Genomic DNA, 24,352 nt, shown 5'->3' with positions numbered 1-24,352 from the left:
CCACACACACACACACAATCATGCATGTATGCATAAATGATTGTACACATACATATATGTGATAGCTGTATACATACGCAATAACATGCAGATAAAATCACTGAATTTATTAAACTAGAGAAATAACAAAAAAACAGGAAAAATATAAACAAAAAAACAAAACGAGTTTTCATAAAAATTGTGATTTAATGAATATTTTTCAGTTTTTTTTCTTTGTTTTCCCCACTTCGTCCCCGTAAACACACACACACAGGCTTTGAACTCAAAACTTCTCAGTTGCATTCACTTAACTGTATTTCATTTGTCAGTCAAGTCTTTCGCTGTTCCTCAACATTTTGGTTTTTCTTCCAGAATCAATCTTCTTCACTTCCAGACTATTAACTGTGGAACACATTCAGAATACCTTGGCCAGTCTTTCAATGCCATTTTCTTTTTTTTTTTCTTCATTCCTTCTTCGCAACTCAGTCTCCAATTCAAAACAGATTTTAAACAAAACAATTTGAAGACAGACTAAAAACATCTGCCTCTTTTTTTCTTTTTTTTTTTATTGCTTTCATTTCAATTTTGCTAATAATGTTTTCTTTTTGTGTCAGTGAAAGAACAGAGACAGATGATTTTTTTTTCAAAAACAGGCTGGAAACAGTTTTCACACGGCTTCGTCTCTCTCCTCTTGTAAAGCACTGAGTTTGCAAGATGGTGACTACAGTAGTCAATGGCTTAGAAACTGTTACAGTTTTTGGAACGGTAACAGGTGCCAGTAGTAGTAGTAGTAGTAGTAGTAGTTCTAAGATATGACAGTATTTACGATGTCATAATTCTTCACCGGCAGCTTCAAATACATTGCTGCTATAAGCCAAGTCCCAGTAAAATTCCACGCCACATTTGCGGAACTGTTCCCGAGCAAAACTTTCTGTTGGGCACGCCTTGAACTTCATTTCACCAAAGCCACGTGTCTTCGTTGTCCCCTGAGAGAAAATGACAGAAACAAAGAAAAAAAAAACATTTAAAAATTGAGTTAATTGGTTAAAAGTTAACCAACCAATAGCCAAATAAATAAAAAGGAGTGAATTATAACTAATGCATGTGTTTGTTGTTGACATAATGACCCTCCCAAAATGCATTGAAAGATGACTATTTTCTTTAACCCTTTTGTTACCATATTTCTGTTGAAATACACTGCCTTCATTTCAATTAATTTTTAAAACAAGAATGAATTTAGTAATATAACTGTCATTATTAAGCTGAGGTTTACAACAAATTAACAGAAAATTTTGATGAAAGATTTTAGTTTAGATCACATTAAATCAAGAAGTTTGTATCTTAAACCAGGGCAGTCTCAGGTTGGTTGTTAACAAAATGGTTAATGATTTAGTGGCAGGAGAAGGGACAGAACCCATAACACTTCACAACTGATGAGTGGGGAAGAAAGGAAGATACTATCAAACCTGTGACCTCTTTTACTGCTTCTAAAACAGATGACTCTTATGAGAGGCAACCAAGCATCAGTTGGTTGTGTCAAACTGGAAGATGAATTAAGCCCACAACGCAGAAACACATACCAACTTACAACATAATTCCCCCCACACACACATAGTTGATTGAAGGTCATTAGGGTAGAACACACCTGAAGCTGAAGGTGCTACTGAGTGGAATTGAACCTGGAACAATGTAACTGAAAAACACTTTTCTTAGTAAATGAGAATAAAACCTCAACAGTCCTTACCTCCCACACCAATGTACATTTGTTGGTCTTGGCAGATTCCTCCTCTGAATCACTATCATCTAAACAAATAAAATAAACAACAACAGAAATTAATTAGCTGAAAAGGTAATTACACAGTTTTTGTTAACAAACTTCAAGTTCTCACTAATCCATCATAGTTTTTATTAACTGCAGGCTGTCTTTAATCCATAACTGAATCCCTAGTTTATCTTGTCTTCAGCTGTTGAAGCTCACTTTGGAAACAAGAACTAAAAAAAGCAAAGCAGTTAATCACTTTTGCGAATGAATGAGGACGGCAGTGTGAAAAAGTGCCACACCCTAGCAGTTGAGGGAACCTGTCGAAGAGGTAGACCCAAGAAGACCTGGGATGAGGTGGTGAAGCACGACCTTCAAACATTGGGCCTTACCGAGGCAATAATTAGTGACCGAGACCTTTGGAGATATGCTGTGCTTGAGTAGACCCAACAAGCCAAGTGAGACCATAACCTATGATGGGCGTTCACACAGCCACTTCATCATCATTATCACAGAATCTCATTTAGAGAACTTCAATATTTAAGTTTTTAAAAAAAATCTGTATCACAATTGAACCTCTGGATGGGTGTAAGACAAAAACAAACAAATAATCACCCTCGTCTTTGGTGTGCTGCTGGGTTTCGGCCCATTTTATCCGATGGAGGATCAAACGTTTGAATTTCCTCTGTTGTTTTGGACCTGTAGGAAGAAAGCGTTCATTAACAATTAACATTAATCAAAGGATTTGGATTAACTAACAGGATTTACAATGACAATGAGGTGGTGGTGGGGGGGGAAGAGCCATGAATTAATGAAAACTGTTTTATCACTGAAATGTGAACTCCCTAAAATACAACTATTTAGTTTACACTCAGGTTTAATTTGTATAGGGTCCTCTTTGGATTGTTGGTCTCCTTGATCATTGATTCACATTTATATATATATATACATACACACACATATATATATACACACAGAGACATATAAACACACATATATATGTATGTATGTATGTATATGGTGATTGCTGTTTCCTTGCCAATGACATTTTAGACTTTCCATCCATGACCTCTCAGATGATCATTCACTCCACTGCAGATCTGCATGGTTTGAAGTCTGCCCAAGTCTTCACTCTTGCATCACCATCGGACTTTCTGTAGATGGAATGACAAATGAGATCACCATAACAAGACATCTGTACAGAATTGGATTATAACGAGAAACGCTTGTATAACACGAGTACAACTCTCTGAGTCTCCATGATTAGAGACCCTAGTGACAGGCCGAAGAAGCAAGATGACCAATAATCACATGAGACCTCATGTTTTACATCACAGTACCCGTCTCGTAGAAGGATGCTGTGAGAACAGCTAGGGGACCCTCACACCCAGTGATTTTTACTGCATGCCCTGACACCAACCAAAGTTATTTCTATATCCCTGTGCTCAGATGAATTGCCATCATATATGCTAGATAACCCATAACTGGGACCCTGACTGGTACAACTACTTCGGCTCAGAATAGACCCCAGAACAATAGTGTCTAGAATGTAGTTCCATACTATCCAAACCCTGAAATGCCTGAACCAAAGCCCCACCACTGGATGAAGTTTAAAGTTTAAAGATGCCAACTTCTTAACTACACGACTATGTAATAAGAACAAGAAAGATAACTCTTACCTCCTTCGACAACCACGACGTTGCAATCTTTGTACAGAACCACGATACCAGTCATGAATAACTGATTGACGTTTGTCTCGATTTTGAACTTTCGAGCTGGGTTACTGAGATCGCGTATTCTGAAAGAATGAACGAAAACGTTAAGAATGGAATTGAGGGTAAATACTGAATAAACGTGTTTGTTCCTCACTGAGAATCCCACGCTAAAAAATTATTAACTCTCTGCTCAATCAGAATAGTTCCGTTTGCTTGCAATTTCAAGAATCTGATAAAAATAATCATCATCATCATCATTTAAAGTCCATTGTCCATGCTGGCATAGGTTGGATGGTTTGACCAGGGCTAGCAAGCTGGAAACTCCAAGCTGATTTGGCATGGTTTCTATGGCTGGATGCCCTTCCTTACACCAACCACTCTGAGAGTGTAATGGGTGCTTTTACATGCCACTGGCATGACACCAGTATCTGCCAGGACTGTGGTTTTACTTGGCTTGATGGATCTTCTTTTCAAGTATGACATAATGCCAAAAGTCTCGGTCATTCATCAGTGCCTCCATGAGGCCCAACATTCAGGTGCTTTTCACATGCCACCAGCATCGGCCACTTTACCTCCATGAGGCCTGATGTTTGGATGCCTTTCCCATCACCAACCCTAACCTGTTTCTAAGTATGACCAGACATGTTTTTGCAGAATACTGGAAATGAACGACACTGCCTGCGTGACAGTGACACTCATTTACAACTACCATATGATGTCAAGATATGGTGATACAAATACACACGCAATGGGCTTCTTTAAAGTTTCCGCCTACCAAATCTGTTCATAAAACTTTGGTTGACTCTTAAAGAGCCACATACAATAAACAGGCTGATCACATGATTATTAACCAATGGATTACCCCAGAGAAGAAGAGGACAACATTGAAGTGACTCTCACCTGAAAACAGACACATGAACACCTAAACTTGTATCTTCTTTGATCTTTCTGATTTTCTTTTCTCTCCGCTGTTCAGCAGTTAGTTTACGAGCAGCATTTGCCTCTTCATGAGCCCTGGAAGAAATAGTTATTAATTAAAACAAAATTTTAATTACTAATCATATTTGGGTCAACCCAGATCACATTTAAAACAAAAGTGCTATTCAAAGGTTTGACAAAAAGAAAACAAACAAATTACTCACTTTTGCCGTTTCACCATCTGAGCACGGACATGAGCTTCAACTTTGGTTGGGTCTTGGACAGCTTCAGTTCCTAACACCCGCATCAAATTTGCCATACGTACTAGAGAAGAAAACAAGATCGTTTTTAATAAAATCATTTTGTCACGAATAACATGATAATTCTATTTTCACCGAATAATTTGTCATCATCAGCAACAACAACATCATTTATGTCTATTTTTTCCAGGCTGGTTCAGAATTAATTTTCAAAGTGTAAGAGATATAACTGCACTGGTGTGGTCATGTGATATGCATGGATGAGGACAGCTGTGTACAGAAGTGCCGATTTCTAACTGTGGGGGGAACCTGTGGAAGAGGTAGACCCAGGCCCTCATCACTCAACATGGTTATTTTAGGATTTTCGAGCGAGATCGTTGCTGGTGCCCCTGGACTGGCTCTTGTGTGGGTGACACATGAGGTTTCTCGAGCGAGATGAGCGTGGCCGTTGCCAGTACCGCCTGACTGGCCTTCGTGCGAGTGACACGTAAAAGCACCCACTACACTCTCTGAGTGGTTGGCGTTAGGAAGGGCATCCAGATGTGGAAACACTGCCAAATCAGATTGGAGCCTGGTGTAGCCATCTGGTTTCACCAGTCCTCAGTCAAATCGTCCAACCTATGCTAGCATGAAAAGCGGATGTTAAACGACGACGACGATATATATGTGCTGTGCGTGAGAAGACCCGGCAAGCCAAGTGAGATCGTTGCCAGTGCCCCTGCACTGGCACTTGTGCGGGTGGCACATAAGATGCACCATTTTGAGCGTGACCGTTGCCAGTGCCGCCTGACTGGCCTTCGTAGGGTTTTCGAGCGAGATCGTTGCCAGTGCCCCTGGACTGGCTTTTGTGCGGGTGGCACATAAAAGACACCATTTCGAGCGTGGCCGTTGCCAGTACCGCCTGACTGGCCTTCGTGCGGGTGACACGTAAAAGCACCCACTACACTCTCTGAGTGGTTGGCGTTAGGAAGGGCATCCAGCTGTAGAAACTCTGCCAAATTAGATTGGAGCCTAGTGTTGCCATCCGGTTTCACCAGTCCTCAGTCAAATCGTCCAACCCATGCTAGCATGGAAAGCGGACGTTAAACGATGATGATGATGATGATGATGATTAGTACCATCAAACATAAATTACCTTTCGGTTCAGGAGGTGGAACAAGACCCAATCGAATTTTTTCCTGTAGTTCTTTCTGTGTTTCTGTTTGGTTTTGGCGCCGTAGTTTTTTACGTTCTTTCTTTGTGAGGTAAACAGGAATGGCTATCTCTTTTTCAGGTTCAGCTGCAAATAAAATGAAAATAACAAGATTATATATTAGATATGAGATTGAACAACAACAACAATAAAGACAAAGGGCCAAACCCTAAAAGAGGTCATTTCCTGATCTATAATGTATAGCCTAGGCTACAAAGAAGGACCTTTGACACTACTTTGATGGTGTGCACACAAGGTTTCTCATGAGGGCTCAAAACATCCCACAGTATGAGCACAAGATGATTAAGGACTTATTTCACCCATCTCAACCTTTGTTATTCAATGCGGGGTACACTTTGCAGACCATTGCTTTCATATTGAACAACAAGCAGGTCATATTGAATGTTATATTTTAGACTTCAGTACCCCACTCTCCAAGGACAAAAAGGATCAATAATCTACATTGAAATTATTGACAGAGACAAAGCTTATGAGGGACAGAAGATTCCTGGTATATTGTGTGGAATGGTGAACCACATCTCGGTTGCGAATGCTTTAAGAAGAAGTTTGATATATACAGAAGAAAAAAGAAAGTAAGCTAGGGTAAAGAATCCAGGGAGAATGACCAAAGAGACCCTGACAAAGGCTAGAGTTGCTTACCTGGTGGTTTCATCATGGTTGGATGCTCCACAAGATTTGTGATTCCATCAAATTCATCTTTCCAGCTTTCGTTTAAATTATCCACTGTCGATGTGATACAATCATAGCTACAAACAGAGAAGTCACAAAGAGAGATCAGCTTCTAATTTACAATATTTTCTTTTCTGATGGTTTTTAGTCTTGTAGGAAGGGCACTTTGGGATTGGCGTCCAAACAATCCCACCAATTCCAGAATCCCTAGAGTTACCATGAAGGATGTTAAGAGCTTACACATTAGTAAATTTCTAAACCATGGTTATCTTAGATTTTGGAGACAAAGTATGGTCCATCTCCATAGTATAGCCATGGAATACAGTTATACAATGCCATGGTGTAGCTATCTAATAGATCTTTACTGTGTCAATCTTCAAGAGCAGTGTTTAGCACTTCTTACTCTATGTACCACAAGAGGAATCGGCCAATGAAGGTTATACTGTGATGCATATGGAAGATAAGAGATGGGGAAAGAAGTGCCAAGATGTCCAAAAGGAAGACCAAAAAAGACATGGATAAAATTGGTAAATGCTGATCACAGGATGTTGAAACGCACACGAGAGAACTAAAGAACAAATGGTAAGCACGTTGTCATCGTCGTCGTCATCATCATTGTTATTCGGTGCCTATTTCTGCCATGCTTGATCGGGTTGGATGAGTCATGCCACTCACTGCAGTCCTTTCCTTCACAACATTTGAACTCCTGAAATCAACTTTCACCACTTTGTCCCATATCTTCCTAAGTTTGTACATGTATTTAAGCACCAGTGTGTATGTGTATATATATATATATATATATATACACATACACACTGGTGTTTAAATACATGCTAATACAAACACAAAACACACACACAGACACCTGAAGTATAAGCAAAACAGCACTGACCTGCTATTGACGAGAATATATTCATCCCACCATTCAACATCAGGGATGTCACCTTCACGCTGCAGGGAAGAAGAAAAAAAGGGGGGGGGGATTAATAACAGCAGCAGGATTGTTAAGAGTGTTGGACAACATGTCTTGTGATACTTCTCCAGCTCTTTTGAGTTCAGATTCTGCCGAGATTGACTTTGCCTTTCATCCTTTCAGGGTCAATTAAATAAGTACCAGTTACGTACTGGAGTCGATGTAATCGATTTAATCCCTTCCCCCAAATTTTGAGGCCTTGTGCTTCCAGTATAAAAGATTATTACTACTACTACTACTAGGGCAGTGAGCTGGCAAAATCTTTAGAATGCTGGAAAAAATGCTCAGCAGCATTTCATCTGTTTTTATGTTCTGAGTTCAAATTCAGCTCAAGATGCGTTTGCTTTTCATCCCTTTGGGGTCAATGTAATCAACTAGCCAACCCCACCCCCACCTCCCCAAAATTCAGGCCAAATCAGATCAGAACCTGGTGCAACTCTCTGGCTTACCAGTTTTCAGTCAAACTGTCTAACCCATGCCATCATGGAAAGTAGACGTTAAACCAGAAGCCTTTAGACATACAATATTAACAAACACATATACTATACACACACAGAATATCAAAGACAACTTACCGTCTCTTTCTTTGGTGCTATGGTGGCTAATCGAGCAGCAGAGGCAATCCCGGTTTTCTTAGCTGCTTGAGCAATTTCATTTTGTAATTTTTCTAACTGTGCCTGGAAACAATGAAAATATAAAGACTTATTAATACATCTTTTACTTACGTTTTAGAAGGTTGTTCCACAATCTATCAATCTATTTTATGGCAAAATATGCACCTGATCCAATGAAATTATCTGATTATTATGCATAAAATGCAAAATATTTTATTTTTTTGTAGATTAGGTAGGCATAATTTGCCCCTACCTTTCAATCTCAGTATTAAAACTATGCATAGTACTGCTGTAGTAAACGTGCTGTGTACACTCCAACAACAGTCTTCTTTACGTGTTATAAAGACAGAAGTAAATCTGCCTTCAACTCAGTCGTACGCCTGTGTTTTCCTTGTTTTGTGTGTTTTACTACATAAAGGTCACCAACTGCCTACCCCGAGTAATTACTTACAGCACATGCCTGATACACACACACACACACACATACAAACCTACCTTTGTACGTAATCTCTGTGCCAACTGCTCAAATTTTCCCTGCTCGTGGAACTTGAAACCTCGTTTGGGTCGTTGTGCTGCCTTAGAACTGGAATGAAGTGAAATTAAAGAATTTAGTTTAGTACTTTGCATTTGGCCAGGCATACTTTACCATCATTCATTAATCATTTAGTTATGGTAAAAAAAAAATCACAAGAATTGCACAAAAGAACAAACCATAATGATGATGATTACCTTAGTCGTCCATCAAAGAATCTACTCTCACTGATCTCTTCAGGGGGTTTCTCTATCAGACCTTTAAACTGCTCTCGCCGTTTGGCTCGGATGTTGGCCTGGACAAAGAAGAAAAACAAAGACAAAACTGGTTTAAATGGTTTTAGAAATGTAATTATTTCATTCATAAATAGTGTCTTTAGTCAGTCTTTCAGTAAAAAACAAACACATTGCTCTTGTAGTTTAATCCCCCAACTGCAATTACTGGTATCATTCAAGTGATAGGTGACAAGTCTTATGTCCAACCTTGTAACTGAACCTCTTGTCCATTATATCCCCAGTGATATAACTGGTATTGTTTGGTGTCATTAACACTAGAATCACCAAAACCGAGGTCTTTGGATTCCACTATCCTATATTCTTGGCTATAATCTCTGTTAATTCCTACAACATTCATATGGTAGCAACGTAGGATTCACAGGATTTATTAGCTTACTGTATCCCATAATCCAACTGGATGGTCAGGTGATCATAGCAGTTTAACAGGTTTACTTTCATATGATGTCAAGACAAAGAGACACACATACAAATACATACACTGGCAGAGCGTCATTTACGATGACGAGAGTTCCAGTTGATCCGATCAACGGAACAGCCTGCTCATGAAATCAACGTGCAACTGGTTGAGCAAAGACATGCATGCCCTTAACATAGTTCTCAAGGAGATTCAGTGTGACAAGGCTGACCCTTTGTATTGCAGGTACTGCTAACATGTCAGCTGAGTGAACTGGAGCAATGTGAGGTAAAGTGTCTTGCTCAAGGACACAATGTATTACCAGGAATCACACACACAACCAGGGAGCCATGCACCTTCACAAATACACACACAACAGGCTTCTGCACAGTTTTGTCAGCCCAGGGCTATAGTAAAGATACTTGCCCAAGGTGCCACTCAATGGCACTTAACCCAAAACCACATAGTTGGGAAGTGAACAGTCATGCCTGTGATTATAAACAAAAATTAATAGTAAAATAACAAACAGACCAGCAAATATATATCAACAACAGCAACAACAACAACAGGACTTACTTTTAAAGTTGGTGTGTGATGTTTCAGTTGGATGGCTTGGCCTGTTTTTGCATCAATTGTTCGACCTTCTTCATCAAGAATTAGGGGTGTTGGTCTGCAATAAGAGAAGTCAGTCTAGAGTCACAGCTGGGAGTGGGGTCTAATATTTACCTTACATCCAAAACAATATTAGCAGAGATATATTTAGCACGTCAGACAGAATACCTTGTAGTATTTTTTCCTGACTCTTTGCTTCCTGAGTTCAAATCCCACCGAGGCCTGTTGTATTCCATCCTTTCAGGGTCAATAAAATAAAGTACCTGTCTCGTGCTAGGATCAATGGTACCATTAACTCCATCTGTTCCAGTACTCAACAGGTACTTCTTTTATCACGCCCAGAAGGATGTATAGTAATGTTGACATCAGCAGAATTTGAACTCTGAAAGTAAAGATAAATGAAATACCACCTATGCATTTTGCCAGGCATGCTAACGATTCTGCCAGATTTCCACCTAATAATAATAATGATGATGATAACGATTTGTTAACCCAGGCACAGCATCACAGAATTGGAGGAGAGTGGTATAATTGACTTACTTGGAAGCTTGGATATTTTTCCTGAAAAAAAAAAAAAAAAATTTTAAATCAGATTATTTGATATAAATTATATATCAGGGATGTTAATTAGCAGCAAAAATTATTTATAAACCTTCAAACAATATTTTAAAGTCTACATCATTATTCCAGAGAACAGTGGAGAAAACACAAAAAGGCCATAAAGTGGTCGTACTGTGTGACTGGAAGTGTTATATTCGTTCCTCCTGTAGAAAGACCTGTCAACTGAGCTTGTATCCGGGCTTGAAGTTCAGCAGCACGCTTAGCTTTCTCCACAGCATCATTCATCAGCTGTTGAGTCTGTGATGGTGATGGTTGCGCAGATAAAGAAATAGAATCCTTTAAAAAAAAAACAAAAAGAAAAGAAAAAGAATCAGCGTGAGTTAGTTCCAAAATTGGAATTGACCATAAAGACAAACTAAAGCTAAACCTTCACCTAAAAATCAGTTTAAGCCATTCAAATGTATGGTTATTGGCAGCCTTAAATCCTGGTCATTTGATAGTTCTAGAAAGTGTGCATCCAGGAATAGGCATCAGTTGAAGACTGCAGATGCTTAAAATGAACTTAACAAACCCTGCCACAAGAAATAAGACGTCTGATGAGAAACAGATGAAAGCAATCTTAGCATTAAAAATATTACAAAGCTGAGGTTTATAGGCCAGAAAACGGTAATAATTATTTTCAGACGTTGTAAAATCTGCTCTTACAGCCTCTAAATCAGTGGCTCTCACTTGGGGTCCACATGAGATTTTGTTGCCAAAGTTTATGGGCAAGAAATTGTTTCTACTTCCACAAAGCACAAAATATTTTCACAAAGTCTTTTTTATACAATTCCCAATAACATTTAATCATAAAAGTGTCACAGGATTTTTTTAAAACACAGAATGGCTACGAGGGTCCATTGTATGTACATATATATATATATATATATATATATATATATATACAGGGGCTTCTTTCAGTTTTCATCTACAAGTCCCTTCACAAGTCTTTGGTCGGCCTGAAGACACTTGCCCAAGACTGAACCCAGAACCATGTGGTTGGGAAGCAAACTTCTTTCCACATATGCTTGATATATTAAAACAACAGCAAGAAAAACATGGCCTGGGAGGGAATTTCAGAGAAATGATATTTTGGGGAGGAAAGATTGGTCAGGTAAGATTAAGGATAAAAGCACAATATAGGAGTGGAGGTGAGGGGAGAGCCCTAGTGAAAGAGGCACAAGACCAGCCAGCTCTCAGGAGAAGAGGACACCGTATAAGGTGATGATGGAAAAGCAGAGTAAAGGGGGCAACATGTCTGTGGACCAGAAATTAGTATTTTAATGAAGACTGTCATGCCAACCAGCTTGTTGGCCACTTTTGGAAGGAACCAACAGTGTTTGACTGTGTCACAGCAGCATTGTCCTTGACGCTTGAAAAACAGGGAGTGTATCTAATGCAGCCAACAAGGTCAATCAGTACAGAAATGTTTGAAAGAAACCTACCACACTACCCACAACCCCTGGGGGTACACTTGGAGTGTGTATACTGAGCTGGGCTTTGCGCTCTTGGATCATTCTTTGGGCGTTGGCCATCATTTCTTTGACCTGAGAAAAAAAGAGAGAGAAAAGAAATCAGAGAAAAATATTTCCTTGGATTAAACAATTCACAATTTGAAAAACTAAAATGTTAAAAAAGAAAAAGGAATTGTGGAAGAGGAAAAAAATAAGATGAACTTGGCAATTATATACAGGGGTGTGTGCAAAAGTAGGTATACAGTAAGTATGACATCAATGTTATAATACTTAATTCATTAAGATTATTAGCACATTAAATTAATTAGCCTCATCTTTGATATTTTCAGTGTCATAATGCATTTATCATAACTACAATAATTTTTTTATCATAACTTTTAATTTATAAGTTAAACCCCTTTACCTTATCTGCAGTAAGCTGTCCTGGGCTTGGATTTCCTGGTCCAGGAATATTAATGTTTTCATCATCGATAAAACGTCTGCGTTTCCTAATCACTGTTTCTGTAATGTTTTCTTGCTTTTCAACTTCCTGCACAAGAAAGAAAGAAAGAAAGAAAATAACAACAATATCCCTGTCATGAGATGAACAGTAATTCTGTGAAACCAACCCATTAACTTGCATCTTCTTCTTTATATACATTGTGTTAAAGTCAATCCAACCTGATATTTACATGTTGTTGTTTACAACTTTATGTGCATGCATCAAGATATAATAAACAAAAATAAATGCGCCCTTTAAAAGCCTAGCCAGGCTCATGGGGCCTGGTTTCCCGGTTTCAATGGCGCATGTGTTCCCCAGCTGGACAGGACACCAGTTCATTGCAGCGTTACTCATTTTTGCCAGCTGAGTGGACTGGAGCAACGTGAAATGAAATGTTTTGCTTAAGAACACAATGCGCCACCCGGTCCAGGAATCGAAACCACAACCTTACGATCATGATGCTGACACCCTAACCACTACGCCACGCGCCTCCACGTTTCAAGATATACTATTCCAAAAAAGAATTACATACACTGGATTGATGTCTATATACAACATGTGTATATACATGTATATATACAACATGTATATACGTGTATATACAACATGTGTATATATATGTCTATATACGTGTATATACATGTCTATATACAACATGTGTATATACAATGAAACTCAAAGAGCAGGAAGAGTCTAGAAAATTTCCCTCACTATGTTAACTTTTCTTAATCTTCAGTCTGATGAAATGACATGTGATGTTGATGCATGGTCCACTTGTTACAGGTAACCCATAACTTATCATGGCTTAGAATCGATTTAAATGAACCAGTTTAAAATGCTGCCATCTCAACGAGAACCATGTCAAAACAGACATATAAAGATTGTTTCATCTCTTTCTCTCACATTTAGCTTCATTAGATTATTAAAAGTTCCCTCATTGTAGACACTACTCACCTTGCGTTTCTTAGTCTTTAGTTGTTTGCTGTTGGTTTTATAGTCATCCCATGCTTCAAAAAGTCTTTCTGTAAATCGTGGAGCCTGATCATCAAGGATGGTTGATAATTTATCTGCAAAGAGCAAAAGTTTCAGATCAAATATAAAAGATGACAATACCATGAAAGAAGGACAAAGAAGAAAAACTAAAAATCACCAACTACTCACCTACAGTTTTTCGTTTATCATAACCTTTGTCAATGCAGTTCAATGCTGCTGTCACAACTGCAGGTTCACTGAAGCCAAGAAACTTCTGGACTGTTTTGTCCATAATCCCCTTCATATCTTCCAGTTCTTTGCGTGACAAAGACATTTTGTACTGTTCTGTGTGTTGTTGCAGGAACAATGAAATTAAAACAGAAAAAAAAAAAACCAATATGTAAATATATGCATTAGAAATATTTCTTTGAGGAACTCATTATTAATCAAGAAAATCAAAATATTTAGAAAAATGCAAAAATATTGAAGTCAAGATCATTTTTCTGAACCCTTTAGAATTTAAACTGGCCAAATCCAGCCCAAATATTCTCCTTGTTTTATGTTCAAACTGACCAGATCCAGCCTCTCACACCTACCCTTGAAATCTCAAAGCAACAAGATAATCCAGAATTAACTTTTAAAAAATTGTGAAGAAATAATAAGCATTTAACAAAGTAATCTGAATGTGAAAGGGTTAAGCCAGTCAGATTACACAAGTTTTGCTTCGTAATAACCTCACTAACAAAACCTGATGATTGAACGTGGGACTTTTAAATCTTTAGTCTTACACTCTTTCAACTGAACCAGTTCCACGTTGAATAGCCTCATATTTGGAAATATTTGCTGTCATTAAATTGAAAATATGTTACAGTGTCAAAACCACATAATGAGCATGCATGTCAGTGCTACATATAAAGCACCCCCAGTCGGAAACGGATGCCGCACGATTCTACCAATCCATCGCCCTGGATTAGTCGAATAGTGTCGAATCCATTTCCGAATAGATGACAGCTAAAGCTGACCTTAGCGAGATTTGAAATCAGAACGCCAAGAACCGAAGGAATGCCCTAAGGCTTTCAGATTCAACTCTGACGATTTAAGTCAATCCATTACCAAGGTAGTAAAATAAACAACTGTGAGACTAATTACGTTAACGTCTACGAATACCGCATGGTTGCCGGTAAATAATTTGGAGGGGGATTATTCTAAACAGAAATTAAAGACGTCATTTATTATTGTTTATTACAGACAGGCTTTAATTAAATATTAAAATCACTGAAGTTAATTACTGATAGGCTAAAACTAATTTAGCTAAATTAATAAGATATGTTACAACCTTTAAGGGACTGACATGATATTTTCTTCGTGATTTTCTATTTAGTAATAGTCAACAAGATTAATGATCGTAATTTTTACATCATCGTTAAAAGAGAACGAGGAAGACCACAATCTAAGACAAAAATCTTGTTTCTTTCATTTCAGAAATTCGTCGAAAAATGTATTCTTCGATGAATTCTGGAACGAAGGCGATTAATCTTGTAATAGTAATAATTGTTTCTGAAAATAAAATACATTCACTCAAAGTAAAGGTGTTGAATATTTGAATATTTTGAATTTCTTTATGGCATTCCGCGTTTTTAAATGACAACATACAACAACTACATACATTATAGACATATATATTTTCTGTTTATGAGATTCCTGATGTGAACCCGTGTGTTGGAAAAGATTTTCCAACTCGGGAAGGGGAGGGAGTGGGGTTCATTCTGCCAATAATAAACACACTGAGATTCAACTATCTATCCATCTATGTGTGTGTGTGTGTGTATGTGTGTCCCAGGCATGGAGATCATGACGTTAGATCCTGACAAGTCGCCTCGGTCAGTTTCAATTCCTGGTTAAAAAGCCATTATGCGATTAATATCATCAGGACGACCATCAATACTTCAACATCCCATTTCACCTCATCTTTAAAAGATGTCTATAAACGCCTCGAACTTAAATTTATCTGTTTATACTGAGATAAATAAATATAAAAGTTTAAGGTTTCTTTTATAAGCGGTTTTGTGTATTTCCTAAATACTCTGTACCATTTATTTATGAATGTATGCTTATATATATATATATATATATATATATATATATATATATATATATAATTATATATATCTTTGTATATATATACAAATATACAATTATATCTTTATGTGCATAGAAAAGGAGGTAGGTTGAAATAGTTGAGACAGAAGAGAGAGAGGGAAAGTGACATGTGGACAATTGTCGAGTTTTAATCATCAATAAAAGAATGGACAGAAAGCGTGGCAAAGTCTCAAGACAACTGATTTGCCATTCAACAGAATTACAATTAACAAGAAATTAAACAATGACATAATATTTCCTATCAGCCGTTTTATATAAAGACTCTAAATGTATATATTTACACAAACACACAATATATACCAAGTGTCTAAGGGGAAACTAACAAAAACATTCGTGTAGGACTTTAATTCACACTTATGTGTTAGAAATATTTAATTGCACACGTAAAATTAGAACAAAATGTTGATCAATACAGTTCGATATTTAATGACAGATAGCTGTCACTGCCAAAATATATATATAGAAATGCTGAAACAGCCATAAATGGTTATAAATGAGAGACCAAACCTTGAAGTGTGTCGTTGTTTGGAATAATCAAGTCAGGAAAATTAAAACCGGCTCTGACTTTAAAACAGCCAACAATGTTTGGAAACTTTTCATTGGATGTTCTTTATACGACTGACCAATAGAAATTGCTTTAACAAAAATTCGCCGTTATGCAAATGATTTGCCTCCCTTGAATATTCTGGATAACAATTCGTTGTCAAGCTCTTTTTTAACATGTTAAGTTCTGTGTACGACTTGATATGGTTAAGTCTGGAACTTATTCTATCGGTTCTTTTTGCTGAGCCGCTACGTTACCTGGACGTAAACAGACCAATACTGGCTGTCAAGCGGTGGTGGTTGTGAGCTAACGCAAAACGTATATAAGCGCTTTATGGACGTAAAACCCAGGGTAATCCGATACACTGGCCAGGAGTGGCTGTGTGGTAAGTAGCTTGCTTACCAACCACATGGTTCCCGGTTCAGTCCCACTGCGTGGCACCTTGGGCAAGTGTCTTCTACTATAGGCTCGGGCCGACCAAAGCCTTGTGAATGGATTTGGTAGACGGAAACTGAAAGAAGCTCGTCGTATATATATATATATATATGTTTGTTTGTGTCTGTGTTCCTCCAACATCACTTGACAACCAATGCTGATTCCAGGGTAGGTGAGTAAAATATAAATGAATAACAAAGACATATAAGTGTCAATTCATTACGGCCGTTTCGAGCGACTCCTTTAATTGATGAATGTAATGCTTTCATGGATCAATTAAGGGAGTCGCTCGAAACGGCCGTAACAAATTGACACTTATACACCTTTGTTACTCATTTATATATATATATATATATATACACACTTAAATAATAAATAAACAACCCAGCCTAGAAATCGAAGCCAGAATGCCAATATGATCACCCAACACACTGATTTCAAATTTTGGCACAAGGCCAGCAATTTCGGGGGTGGGGAGATATCACAAAGAATTTCGTTCGACTCTAATGATTGTAGCAAGTTCGCCGCCTTATATGCTATTCAATGAAGTAAAATAAATTCAAGGACACAGTTGTACATCAAACAGAAAGCGGCAGAATCGTTAGCATACCGGACAAAATGTTCTGCAGCATTTATTCCGGCTTTACGTTCTGAGTTCAAATGCCACCGAGGTCGATTTCGCCTTTCATTCTTTCGAGTTCGATAAAATAAATCCCAGTTGGATACTGGGGTCGATGTAATCGACTAACCCCGCTCTCCACAAAATTTCAGCTGATTTTGTACCTATAACAGGTGAGAATTATTTCATCAAACAAATGAAGACATTTTGAGTTGAAATTCTACCGAATACAACAACTACTGATTTTTATTCTTCCGCGGTCAATAAACTGAAGTACCTGTGAAATACTTGTCTCATAGAGTCACCTGTACACCACTCCTACATTCCTGGCCTTGTACCTTTGTCAGAAACAATAGTTTCGTCCCTTCGCAGTTGTGTGTATGGCGGTGGCGGTGGAGTTACCACGTGTTATTACATCAGCCTTTAACAAGTTCCGGTTTTACTACTTCCTGTTTGTCCTCCTTCGCCAGCTTGATTCCGACATGGCTTCGACCGAGTTGCTTTCTCTCTTCACCAGCATCGGACTTAGCGAACAGAAAGCTAAGGAAACTTGTAAAAATGCTGCTCTGTCCAATACTCTCCGTCAATGCATAGAAAACGTACAGAAATTATCGGGAAATTCTTCAATCGACAAAGATGTTGGCAAGCTGCTCTACAATTTGTCGACCAAATTGAAATCCCAAATTTACAACAAGATCCCTTTGTTAGTGGAATATATCGGTAAAAACAAAATCACTTCGGACCTGCAGCTTGATTCTGCTTTGTCCTATCTTCTTTCTAACCCTACAGATCCTGTAGACATCAAAACGTTCGAAGAATCGTGTGGAGTTGGTGTAAGTACATACCTTTGTCTTTCGATACCGGTTAGGGTCGGTTCCTATTTCACTAACAGCAACACGTTGAAGCACTTCACTAAAAATGTCCATCTCGCTGTTTCATTTGACAAATGAAATAGCGAGATGTTCGCGATTGGCCTTTGTTTACATGCTGTTACGAGAACATATACTTTCTAGAAATTTTGTATCTTTCGGTAGATCGCCGTATTTCAGTAACCCGCAAATTATAAGAGATAACACAAAGGTGTTCCAGATGTGACCATCCAGTCATATATCGTTCTGTTTCTAATTTTTACAAGGAGATCTTGTATAACGATGTTACCCGTTATTTTACTATAGAAGTAACGGAATCGAAGTAAATTTCCATCTTTCAATGATGAACAATCTTCGATATACGCACATACCTAGGCGCCCCTCTGTTATGTTCTATTATAGGGGTCATTGAAACACTAACAGTTTACATAAACTAACTACGTAGCAGCATACAAACAGAAACTAAATATATTTTAATTTACTTTCAATTTAGTATTTCGACTTGTTACTAAAATAGGAAACCGATGTTTAAGAACATGCTACAAGCCCTGGTTGTTGTATATACTTATCGAACGACGGACAAAATACCTGTTTGACATTTCATTATGTTGCTCAGTAATATGAGCTGTTAGCATTTAGTCCCAGGATAGGGTTGACTGAGCATCCCTATGATCTCACCGTTGATCCAAACGTGACCATCCCGCGGGGCGGACTGAGAGTATTAAGGACCCTCAGGCATAACTGTTTACCAGGCCTCTTTGTGTGTTTTAGTAGAGTTAACATGTTGAGTGTGGGCCCCTCAGAGCTCCTGGTCCTCGGGCAGTGTCCGATTGACCGACGGCTCAGTCCGTTGTACTTCCACCATTGCTAAAAACAAAGTCGTTTTCCTTATCCAGCACAATAATTATAAAATAAGGCAAATCCTGTTTTTGTATCCCTGAATGTTACTCGTCTAATGACTGGTAACTTTGAAACTATACTTTTGCCATCATGGGTAATATCAGCAAATACGTGCAATAATTATAATTTAACTTCTATTAAAATTACTTGGTACATATCCAAAATGATAAAATAGACTCTAATGTTCTGAAAAATATTCACTTGAGATATAATTAAATGAGACAAATTTCTCAATTTGTGTAACTCCCTCCATAACTGTCATTTACTCCCTTACTCCTCCTCTGTTTATGATCATTTCTCTCTCATTGTGTGTGTATGTGTTGCTTACTCGTTGCCTGCCATCAAGCTCAGCATGTGCATTCATCTTGCCCCCCTCTTATGTCAAGCGTTTCTTTTACATTTATGAGAATGGTGAGCTGGCAGAATTATTGGAGCATTGGACCAAATGCTTTCTGGTATTTTTCAGGCTTGTTACATCCTGAGTTCAAATCTCACCTAGGTCAGCTTTGCTTTTTATTCCTCTGAGGCCGAGTCAAGTACGAGGAATAACAGTTTCGACTAATACCTTCCTAACCGAATCATTAGCATGTTGGGCAAGATGCTTATTGGCCTTTCCTTCTGGTTGTTTACATTCTGAGTTCAAATTCTGTGAAGGTCGATATGGCTTTTCATCCTTTTAGTGGTTGATAAAATAAGTACTGGGGTAACTGTAATCACCCCCCCCCCCCCCGAAAATCTATCCCTGTCTCAAAATTTGAAACCCTTTTTGTTTTCTTCACAAAGAAATCATGTATGTCTTGTTATATAACGCCGAGAGTTTCTGACCGAGATGTCAAATTCTGTAACAGATCAACGTTGAATACCTAACATTGTGTGGGGGAGTGTTTAATCTATGCAGGTTTTGTGGCCCAGTGGTTGTTAGTAGCTGAAATATGTAATTTGAGCAGGTTATTTCATCATGCATTTTTACATTTGAAACCATGTTATCTGGTCATGTGTTGGAGATGATATTTATGATAGTCTATCTACTTTGTCATAACAATTTTAGCTTATCAAAACTGTAACTAAGCATTCACTAAGAAATGCAGGTGTATGTCTGTGTGGTTAACAAGTTCACTTTGCAACCGTCAGCTACACTTACCACATAGCCACACCTTAAACTGCTCACTGTTTTAATATTGTTTTTTTTTTCAGGGCCGAGTTCCCTTATGAGGTAGGGATTTCTATTTTGCCCATAAATAATCCAGAGGTAATCACTGATATACCATCCCATCTTCCTACCTCAATCCCTCACTATGACTCACCTTAAATACAGGGGTTAAGGTTGGAACATTTAAAATATATTCTACAATCCCAGCTAACAGTCTTTAGTTTTACTTTCTAATTAGTCTTTTTTTCTTTTCTTTTCATCCTCAAAACCATTTTCCTTTATTAAATTTTGGTTTTCTTTTATCCCTGGAAGCTTTAAATCTCATCTTCTTTTTGTAATTCTCTTGCAGGTGTCCGTCACTTCAGACCAAGTGGAAACAGCTGTAGAGAAAGTCATTGCAAACTATCGAGATGAATTATTAGAGAAGCGTTACCATTTCAATACTGGCATTCTAATGTCTGAAGTCCGTAAGGCGCTGAAATGGGCTGATGGCAAAACCATCAAAAACGAAGTCGATATGCAGATTTTAGATCTACTGGGGCCCAAGACTGATGTTGATAAGGCTAAGCCATCGAAAGCTAAACAATCAAAACAGACTGAAAATATTAGAACAAAATCTACAACATCAGTGAATCAGGAAAATAAAAAGACCGTGAATGCTTTAGAGAATTTTGTGAGAGCAGATGGAGAGGTGAAAAGTTTCATGGATCTGGTTGGAAGTTCGGTAAAGTTCCATAAAGTTGGTGAGAATTTTAAAACAGATGGTTATGTTATCATGCCAAGAACTATGGAACTTTTAAAACAACATTTGAAAGAAACCAATAGCACAGTATACACACGATTCCCTCCAGAACCTAATGGCATTCTTCATATTGGTCATGCCAAAGCAATCAATTTCAACTTTGGTTATGCTCGCGCAATGGGTGGTAAATGCTATTTGCGTTATGATGACACAAACCCCGAGAAAGAAGAGGAAAAATTCTTCCGCGGCATTCGAGAAATGGTTGAATGGTTAGGCTACAAACCATGGAAAATTACTTATGCATCTGACAATTTTGGGAAACTGTATGATTTAGCTGTTGATCTTATTAAACGAGGCCACGCCTACGTTTGTCACATGAAGGCCGAAGATCTAAAGGGACACAACGTTGTTGACTCTCCTTGGAGAGAAAGGCCGATTGAAGAATCTCTGATTCTGTTTGAAGATATGAGGAAAGGCAAAATAAATGAGGGCGATGCCACACTTCGAATGAAAACAACTCTTGAAGAAGGCAAGAAAGATCCAGTAGCTTATCGGATCAAATTCACTCCACACCATCGAAGCGGCAATGATTGGTGTATCTACCCGACTTATGATTACACCCATTGTCTTTGCGATTCTATTGAGAACATATCTCATTCTCTATGTACCAAGGAATTCCAGGCAAGACGGTCTTCCTATTATTGGTTGTGTAATGTACTGGAACTGTACTGTCCAGTACAGTGGGAGTATGCCCGGCTTAATTTACATTATGCTGTTGTATCGAAGAGGAAAATAGCGAAATTGATTGAGAAAGGTTATGTGAAAGATTGGGACGATCCCCGTCTGTTCACACTGACGGCTCTCCGACGGCGTGGCTTTCCACCTGAGGCCATTAACTTATTCTGTGCCAAGGTTGGCGTAACCATGGCACAGACGGTCATTGATCCAGCTCTATTGGAATCCTGTGTACGGGATGTCCTCAATGTGAAAGCCCCTCGTGCAATGGCCGTCCTCAATCCTCTTCCAGTGAAGATCATCAACTTTCCAGCTGGTCACAGTGGCAAAGTATCTGTTCCAAATTATCCTGCTGATCCAAACAAAGGAGAACATTCCGTTCCATTCTGTGAGCAGATCTTTATCGAACGAGATGATTTCAAAGAGGTCACTGACAAAAACTATAAGAGACTTGCTCCCACCCAACCAGTCGGTTTACGTCATGCTGGTTTTACAATAGAAGTCGCTGAAGTTGTTAAAGATAGTTCAGGTTTTATCACCGAGTTACATGTCAAGTGCCACAAAACTACAGAAGACAAACCGAAAGCATTCATTCATTGGGTATCGAAGCCTGTTTCTTGTGAAGTTCGACTCTATGACAAACTGTTCTTCCATCGTAATCCAGAAGACACATCAGAAGTTCCAGACGGTTACCTGAGCGACGTCAACAGGGACTCATTAAAGGTCATATCGAATGCATTCGTAGACACGTCTGTCTTGAAGGCTGAAACTTACAAACAATTCCAGTTTGAAAGAACTGGTTATTTCAGTGTGGATCGAGATTCCAAACCTGACCATTTAGTTTTTAATCAAACTGTTACACTGAAAGAAGATCCCAACAAAAACTAAAAACAAACAACGTAAACAAGTGTTTATTTATTGTTTTCTTATTCTGATCAGAGAAAATGGTCAAATTCACTTGCTGACAGGTGCAAACTAATTAATGTCAGGTGTGCACAACTTCCTCAGGTAAACACTTATTACCATCAGGTGAACACTGTTGAAAGAACTGTTATTATTGGCTGATAGATCAAATCCATTGAAAACAAAGCAAGCAAAAGTGATCTTCAACATATTGACAATGGCTGATAATCAATAAAACATATTGTAAGCTCTATTCTTCTACACATTAAATAATAATAATAATAATAACAATAACAAAAGAATGATAACTGCTTGTATGACCAGTGATTATCAGAATATGATTGGACCAGCAATATAACCAGTCACACAATAATCAGTGACTGAACCACTGATATAACCTTATACAATGATCAATCAATCAATAAATAATTAACAGTATTAGTTATTTGTTTTTTTTTTTTTGTTTTTGTCTTTTTTATTTAATATACTAATTTTTATTTTGCTGAGCCAAGGCATCGTGAATGAAATGTTTGTAAATATCTGTGATGTCCCAGGTGCACTCGTCCACCTGGTTTTACAACTGATGTGTAGCAGACCCAGCCAACCCATTGACAAACAGATTAAACACATTGATAAGAGTGGTTATTATCCATCCATCCATCGTCCCTGAGAGGGATGTGGGTGCAGAGTCCTCAGTCACCTTCTCCCTAGGGTCCTAACAGAAGCAGCCATCTGTAGACATTCCTGCTGGATTCCTAAGCATGACCAACAGAGTGGTCATTGAGTGACGATTGGTTTTGCACCTATAAAGCCATATAGGGTACCTGTCAAACAAATGGCCGAAGGCACATAATCTCTCTGCTACTGGAGGGTGGGAGACGTCATGGTTTTGTACACAAAAATCTATACATCCAGAATAGCTGTGCAGGAGGTGTTACAGGCAGTATGGGGTTATCTCCCTTACATTGGTTCCAGTTGTGATGATATTCGAAGATTCTCCCGCATTCTGTTCAATGAATGGTTTGTAGCAGGAAACGTCTTTGATGAGGGCATTGGCTAAATACTTCTTACCTGGAGTTCCTGAGTCAAGCAAGATTTTTAGTATTGTTGCTCTCTTTGCCACATGGTTGAAAAGTCATATCAAGAAAATTCTTTGAACTCAGAACATAAACACAGGACAAAATGTCGCAACGAAATTCGCCCAGCGCGCTAATAATGATTCTGTCTGCTCGCCACCTTAAGAAGTAATAAAATATTATTTCCATGAAATCACTGTTACCGACCATCTGCCTAAATTACGGGAGGGTTTCCTGTTGCCTCCTGTATCTACACTTAGTAGAGAAATCCAAAATGTTGAATCAGTAGAAAAAATAATACATCTAATAACTTTAATTAATACTAAAAAGAGTTTCCTTGGGTGGTTAAGAAAGTAATATAGGCACCGAAAAATATGACGATTTAATTCATTAAGCAAATCTACTCAAAACTATTCCAAAGGACTTGGAACCGTGATAAAGAGAATGAAAGCGTCCAAGGGGAATAACTATAACACAAGGGAGACAATCGTGTTAACCAAGGATATATATTTCCGTGCGAAAGCAACTTTTCGAGGTTAAATACATATTTTTCATTCAGGACAGGATTAATAAAAGTGTTATTTAATGACTGTGTGCTTAAGAAGTTCGCTTCGGTCCCATTATATTGGCTGTTTAGGGAAGTGCTTTCTACTATAGCCTGAAGCTGTCATAGCCACTCACAGGATTTGGGTCGGTCCGGGGTTATATCAATAGTAGATAACACTTGCCCAAGGTGCTGCGTAGCGAGACAACTCAA

At 38.2% G+C, this 24,352-nt stretch overlaps 2 protein-coding genes across 4 annotated transcripts; one reads left to right on the top strand and one right to left on the bottom strand.

The window, feature by feature from the left end:
- Positions 1 to 166: 166 nt before the first annotated feature.
- LOC106871454 (U4/U6 small nuclear ribonucleoprotein Prp3) lies at positions 167 to 17,645 on the bottom strand. Of its 3 annotated transcripts, none has more exons than XM_014917936.3 (20): positions 17,498 to 17,645; positions 13,652 to 13,807; positions 13,445 to 13,557; positions 12,413 to 12,538; positions 11,980 to 12,081; positions 10,668 to 10,831; positions 10,475 to 10,495; positions 9,899 to 9,992; positions 8,830 to 8,927; positions 8,596 to 8,683; positions 8,062 to 8,163; positions 7,406 to 7,464; positions 6,484 to 6,590; positions 5,767 to 5,910; positions 4,596 to 4,695; positions 4,354 to 4,467; positions 3,418 to 3,536; positions 2,354 to 2,437; positions 1,724 to 1,782; positions 167 to 965 (listed from the first exon to the last, which is right to left on the bottom strand). In XM_014917936.3, exons 2-20 carry the CDS (start codon positions 13,794 to 13,796, stop codon positions 810 to 812), a joined length of 1,995 nt encoding a protein of 664 aa, XP_014773422.1. In that variant the 5' UTR covers positions 13,797 to 13,807; positions 17,498 to 17,645; the 3' UTR covers positions 167 to 809. The 3 variants fall into 3 exon arrangements, with proteins under 3 accessions (XP_014773422.1, XP_052830514.1, XP_014773415.1); XM_052974554.2 differs by having other exon boundaries at positions 17,212 to 17,574; XM_014917929.3 differs by lacking the exon at positions 17,498 to 17,645 and adding an exon at positions 16,130 to 16,184.
- Positions 17,646 to 17,685: 40 nt separating this feature from the next.
- Positions 17,686 to 22,960, top strand: LOC106871445 (glutamine--tRNA ligase). The gene is made up of 2 exons (XM_014917919.3): positions 17,686 to 18,053; positions 20,489 to 22,960. Exons 1-2 carry the CDS (start codon positions 17,703 to 17,705, stop codon positions 22,502 to 22,504), a joined length of 2,367 nt encoding a protein of 788 aa, XP_014773405.2. The 5' UTR covers positions 17,686 to 17,702; the 3' UTR covers positions 22,505 to 22,960.
- Positions 22,961 to 24,352: the final 1,392 nt, after the last annotated feature.

This window comes from Octopus bimaculoides, chromosome 18 (assembly GCF_046866305.1).
Source record: "Octopus bimaculoides isolate indiv1 chromosome 18, ASM4686630v1, whole genome shotgun sequence".
Taxonomy (NCBI): Eukaryota; Metazoa; Mollusca; class Cephalopoda; order Octopoda; family Octopodidae; genus Octopus; species Octopus bimaculoides.
Note: the sequence above shows the minus strand (reverse complement) of the source record. Positions and strands in the feature narration are given on the sequence as shown.

Coding starts and splice junctions, on each gene's coding strand:
- LOC106871454 (XM_052974554.2), bottom strand. CDS start 17,233: ATGCTGCAGAACATTTTGTCCG. Junction 8,684..8,829: donor TTCTTTGATGGACGACTAAG/GTAATCATCATC, acceptor ACTTCATTCCAG/TTCTAAGGCAGCACAACGAC. Junction 3,537..4,353: donor GTTCATGTGTCTGTTTTCAG/GTGAGAGTCACT, acceptor TCATTCTTTCAG/AATACGCGATCTCAGTAACC.
- LOC106871445 (XM_014917919.3), top strand. CDS start 17,703: ATGGCTTCGACCGAGTTGCTTTCTCTCTTCACCAGCATCGGACTTAGC. Junction 18,054..20,488: donor AAGAATCGTGTGGAGTTGGT/GTAAGTACATAC, acceptor ATTCTCTTGCAG/GTGTCCGTCACTTCAGACCA.